At 40.6% G+C, this 5,606-nt stretch overlaps 1 protein-coding gene across 1 annotated transcript; it reads left to right on the top strand.

Moving 5' to 3' along the window:
* The first annotated feature begins 2,979 nt into the window (after window positions 1–2,979).
* Window positions 2,980–5,353, top strand: LOC102798091 (fish-egg lectin-like). The gene is made up of 5 exons (XM_087830546.1): window positions 2,980–3,115; window positions 3,253–3,489; window positions 3,576–3,793; window positions 3,877–4,001; window positions 4,997–5,353. The coding sequence occupies exons 1-5, from the start codon at window positions 3,061–3,063 to the stop codon at window positions 5,136–5,138; spliced, it is 777 nt and encodes a 258-aa protein (XP_087686672.1). The 5' UTR covers window positions 2,980–3,060; the 3' UTR covers window positions 5,139–5,353.
* Window positions 5,354–5,606: the final 253 nt, after the last annotated feature.

The raw sequence follows: 5,606 nt of genomic DNA, 5'->3' as shown, positions 1-5,606 counted from the left end.
ATGGACATCCATAAGTAAATTATACTATAAGGAAGTATGACACACAGTCAACATGCTAACATTATTAGCACATAGCCATTGGATGCATGTTTGAAATCCATTTTTCTCCTTGAAAATAAAAATATCAGAGTCCAGAGGTAGATCTCCTGGGAGGTGATATACAGTGGCTTGCAAAAGTATTCGGCCCCCTTGAACTTTTCCACATTTTGTCACATTACAGCCACAAACATGAATCGGTTTTATTGGAATTCCACGTGAAAGACCAACACAAAGTGGTGTACACGTGAGAAGTGGAACAAAAATCATACATGATTCCAAACATTTTTTACAAATAAATAACTGCAAAGTGGGGTGTGCGTAATTATTCAGCCCCCTTTGGTCTGAGTGCAGTCAGTTGCCCATAGACGTTGCCTGATGAGTGCTAATGACTAAATAGAGTGCACCCGTGTGTAATCTAATGTCAGTACAAATACAGCTGCTCTGTGACGGCCTCAGAGGTTACCCATATGGACATTGAGAAATGTTGACATAGACCAATAATTAACGGACACTAAGAAGCAGAAATTGACCACAGATATCTGTCAAAGATTTTATAACAGATTGGAGAGCAAATACAGTGAATTTTTACAGGTTTATACAGATGGGTCAAAAGATCCTAAGACTGAAGCAACTAGTGTAGCAGTGGTAATTCCGGAGTTAAATTTCAAGATTGCGAAAAGAACATCAACTCGTCTGGGTGTATATGCAGTTGAATTGTATGCCACACTGCTGGCTCTAGAATGGGTGGAAGACAGCAGAGTCTCAAAAGTACTGATATGCAGTGATTCATTGTCGGCATTATTAAGTATTGAACAAGGATACACAACTACCCATCAGCAAATTCTGTATGACATTCTTTTTGCTCATCATAGACTGTCTGACCAAAATAAACATGTAGTAATAATGTGGACTCCGGCTCATGTGGGTATTTTGGGTAATGAAAGTGCAGATAGGTTGGCCAAAGCAGCTGTTAAAAGAGTTGATATAGATGCACAGATACCACTGTCAAAATCTGAAGGGAAAAGTGTAGTTTGGACAGAAAGTAGGAACTTCTGGCAAATGGCATGGGATAATGAAACAAAAGGGAGACATTTGTATAGGGTGCAAAACACAATAGAAGTTAAGAGGAGTAGCGGATTAAATAGACAGGAGGAGGTTGTTGTCAGTAGAATACGAACAGGCCACTGCTTTTTAAATGGTACTCTTTTTAGGATAGGAAAACATCCGACTGGGTTGTGTGATGGGTGCACTGCTATGGAGACGGTTGAGCATGTACTCCTTAGTTGCAGGAAGTATGCAAGTCACAGGAGGGTGATGTGGGGTGAAATGAGTGGTGGAAGGGAACTTACATTTGAACGAGTGGTTAAAGAGTTAAGTCATGGTGAAGGGAAAGTGGTGGTTTTTCGTTTTTTGAGAAATACTGGTCTCATCAAGAGGATCTGAGGATTCAGGAATGACGGACGATTAACAGCCAGGAGGTGACAGTAATGCAACAGTTTTGGATGCAAGCTGCCGTTAAACTTGACAGAAGAAGAAGAAGAAGGCCTCAGAGGTTGTCTAAGAGAATATTGGGAGCAACAACACCATGAAGTCCAAAGAACACACCAGACAGGTCAGGGATAAAGTTATTGAGAAATTTAAAGCAGGCTTAGGCTACAAAAAGATTTCTCAAGCCTTGAACATCCCACGGAGCACTGTTCAAGCCATCATTCAGAAATGGAAGGAGTATGGCACAACTGTAAACCTAAACTCAAAGGCCGAACAAGGAGAACGCTGATCAGAAATGCAGCCAAGAGGCCCACGGTGACTCTGGACGAGCTGCAGAGATCTACAGCTCAGGTGGGGGAATCTGTCCATAGGACAACTATTAGTGGTGCACTGCACAAAGTTGGCCTTTATGGCAGAGTGGCAAGAAGAAAGCCATTGTTAACAGAAAACCATAAGAAGTCCCATTTGCAATTTGCCACAAGCCATGTCGGGGACACAGCAAACATGTGGAAGAAGCTGCTTTGGTCAGATGAGACCAAAATGGAACTTTTTGGCCAAAATGCAAAATGCTATATGTGGCGGAAAACTAACACTGCACATCACTCTGAACACACCATCCCCACTGTCAAATATGGTGGTGGCAGCATCATGCTCTGGGGGTGCTTCTCTTCAGCAGGGACAGGGAAGCTGGTCAGAGTTGATAGGAAGATGGATGGAGCCAAATACAGGGCAATCTTGGAAGAAAACCTCTTGGAGTCTGCCAAAGACTTGAGACTGGGGCGGAGGTTCACCTTCCAGCAGGACAACGACTCTAAACATAAAGCCAGGGCAACAATGGAACGGTTTAAAACAAAACATATCCATGTGTTAGAATGGCCCAGTCAAAGTCCAGATCTAAATCCAATCGAGAATCTGTGGCAAGATCTGAAAACTTCTGTTCACAAACGCTGTCCATCTAATCTGAAAATCTAAAATTGATTCATGTTTGTGGCTGTAATGTGACAAAATGTGGAAAAGTTCAAGGGGGCTGATACTTTTGCAAGCCACTGTATTTCCCAATATGAATCCTCGTGGTTAGTTTAGCTGAAAAGACAAATGAACGAACAAAAACATTTATATCTCAGAGAAGAGATCTCTATTAGATATTTTTTTACCCACTTGAATGGGAACTGTTGAATGATAACATTTCATACGGTCATTGTCAGCACGATGTGATTATATCGCAACAATAGAAGAAGAAAATAATCCGTTTAGCACAGATCACTATATCATGGGCCGATTTAAATCCATTGTAGATTCTAGTAAATAATCTCCAGGAAGATATCACTTATCAGTTCTTACTCTTAGTTTCTAGTAAATGCTAAAACATTTCCTCCTTTATTAGCTCTGGAAAACTGCCTGGAAAACCAGGTCAGACTCACAGTTCTAATGTTTCAGCGTGCTATAAAAGTAACACAAACACACCTGTCATAGGGGAGTAGCTCACCAAAGATACAGAGATTCATTCCTTTAACACACAGACTCAGAGACAATATGAAATTTTTTGCAGCCTTCTTGTTGGTCCTTAGTTACCCGTTTGTCAGTCATGGTAAGTCCTGATTTTAAAAAGTGACAATGCAATATTTCTTGAAGCCAATGAAGGTAAAATAAATAGAGCAAAACAAAAAGTTCCCCTTAAAAGTGATACATCATGCATTGAGTTAACTTGTGCTTTTTTAATCACAGGCTGCACTTGCACGGAGGGTCCACAACAGTTTCCTGCTGTACAGATTGATGCTGGACAGGGGAACGTTGTGATGACAGACAGCAATAATTATGCATACTTTCTGCTTGGATCACAGTGGTACAAAATGGGCTCACTCAACCTGAAGCATGTCTCAGTGGGACCTGCAGGAATCTGGGGTGTTGACCTCGACGACAGGGTCTACAAATACGTAGCTGGCAGCTTTGTTTTTGCAAATGGTGAGCTTTATCACAGACTTAACACAGTAGAGTGTGCACAGTAGCAGCTGTTTGAATGAATGATCTGAACCTCTGTGTGTCTTCAGGTGAGAGTTTACAGCAGGTGGATGCTGGAGGTGATGGTCAGGTGGTGGGAGTTACTGACACCTCCACCATCCACTGTCTGAAAAGCACAACTGCCTCAGCCTACAGGGAACAGAGCACCCTGAGCTGGACAACCCTGCCTGGGCTTTTAATGTATATCAGTTGCAGCTCAAAATATGGATGCTGGGGAGTGAACTCGGGTCAAAACATCTACTTCACAGTAAATTATTTTTTATTTTAATGATCATTTGTGTTGTTATTTGTATGATCAAGACATCTCACCATATTTGCTTTTCATGACAGAAAGTAACACCGAGCACCTGTGCCATCAGTGGCTGGACACAAGTGGATGGTGCTGCAGTAATGGTTGAAATTGGGACTGATGGAAGCGTCTTTGTTGTAAATAGAGGAGGAGATGTCTTCCAAAGGTAAACACTTAATCTAGTCTGATAGCATTTTAACTTGCCCTGGCAGTATTTCTGTTCTTTCTTTCTTCTTTCTTTCTTTTTGCTTTGACTCTTTCAGTCTCTGTTTGAATCAGGTTATTATGTTTTTGACTCCTCTGTTGTTATCCATGCAATGGATCAACCACTATTTTGCTCTTCAACCTTAGAATGACCTCTCCACAAATGAATAACAAATTGCTCACAAAGGCAGTTTGTGCTTAAATCTTTCTAGAAGCGACTTTTATTGTAATGATCACTGAGCCATAAAATGTTCATGTGTAGAATCACCAGTCAAATGCTAAAAAAGAAAACTAGTAATGTTTACTTATAATCATCATAGTTTCTGTAACTCAGAAACTCAGTAACTAAGAATTTTCAGATTTCAGTTGTGGATTCTTTGAATGATCTGTCTCTCCTCTATAATACATTTAGGTGTTCACTTAAAAGAAATCATAGAAATCTCATTTTTCACATCTGTTAAACATATTTACCTCTTCCTGTCACGCCTGCTAAGGCAGACGGCGTGGAGAGAAGAGAATGCGGACCCAAATGCAGACAAATGGAGAGGGAGGTGGATGTTAACAGAAAGCAAGCCTTTATTTAGGGCTGCAACAAATATTACAAAACAAATGGCAGAAAGGAAACTAACAAAACCTAAACTGGGAAAAGTTGAATATGAAACTTGAAACATTGAACTAGAAAACCTGAAACCTGAAAATGTGGAGTGAAGAAGAGCAGAGGAAATGCAGACGACCCGACAAAGAACAAAGGAAAACACACAATAAATACAGAAGAGAGACACAGCTTAACCTAATCTGACACACGAAACATTATATTTGGGTTACCAGACCGAGCAACCATGAGACTTACAACTCTTAACTCAGAATAGTCAATATGGCGAGGAGCTGAGGCCAAAACCTCAATTGCACAAATAAAACAGATCCAATGATTTAAGTATCAATGTCTTCTCTCTACAGACAAGGCATCGACAGCAGCACTCCACAAGGCACGAGCTGGACCAAATTACCAATGCCCTCTCGCATCAGCCATGTGAGCTATGATCGTGGCAATCTGTGGGTCGTGACTGACTATGGGACCATCCTGAAATGTTCATACTAGTGGTTGTAGTGTTTTCTCTTCTGTCGCATAAATTAATGTAAAAACTGATCAGCATTATGTCAACAATGAAAAATTCACGTGGGAAAATAATTGATTGTTTTATTGTGATTACAACTTAAGTGATTCAGTAACAACATGCATAACTACTAGAATGCTGTCAGATATTTACTTCTGTATCATTCACCTGCCATCCTTTCATAAACTCTTGATTCGTTGAGGATGTTTGGATTCAGTTTTTTATTTTTGCAAGTTGTATTCAGCACAGCTACTGGCTTTCCTGTCACTGTTTTGGCTCTTTGCTTTGTGATCATTGCACATAGTAGACAAGCTTACATGAGATTATGATGGTGTTATATACTCATCACTTTAACAGGGTCCAGACCTCTGGTGTTCTTTTATTATAAATCCCACTATGGGAGATGCACAATGCAACAACACCTCCTCCTATACAGCAGAGTAGCTGCACCC

This window comes from Neolamprologus brichardi, chromosome 17, assembly GCF_056152115.1.
Source record: "Neolamprologus brichardi isolate AB-2024 chromosome 17, ASM5615211v1, whole genome shotgun sequence".
Taxonomy (NCBI): Eukaryota; Metazoa; Chordata; class Actinopteri; order Cichliformes; family Cichlidae; genus Neolamprologus; species Neolamprologus brichardi.
The sequence above is the reverse complement of the archived record's forward strand: the minus strand, read 5'-3'. Positions and strand labels throughout refer to the sequence as shown.

What these genes read in the sequence shown, in the direction of transcription:
- LOC102798091 (XM_087830546.1), top strand. Translation starts at nt 3,061, where the DNA reads ATGAAATTTTTTGCAGCCTTCTTGTTGGTCCTTAGTTACCCGTTTGTC. An exon ending in TTACCCGTTTGTCAGTCATG is followed by an intron (nt 3,116 to 3,252) that starts GTAAGTCCTGAT and finishes TTTTAATCACAG; the next exon opens with GCTGCACTTGCACGGAGGGT. An exon ending in GGAGGAGATGTCTTCCAAAG is followed by an intron (nt 4,002 to 4,996) that starts GTAAACACTTAA and finishes TTCTCTCTACAG; the next exon opens with ACAAGGCATCGACAGCAGCA.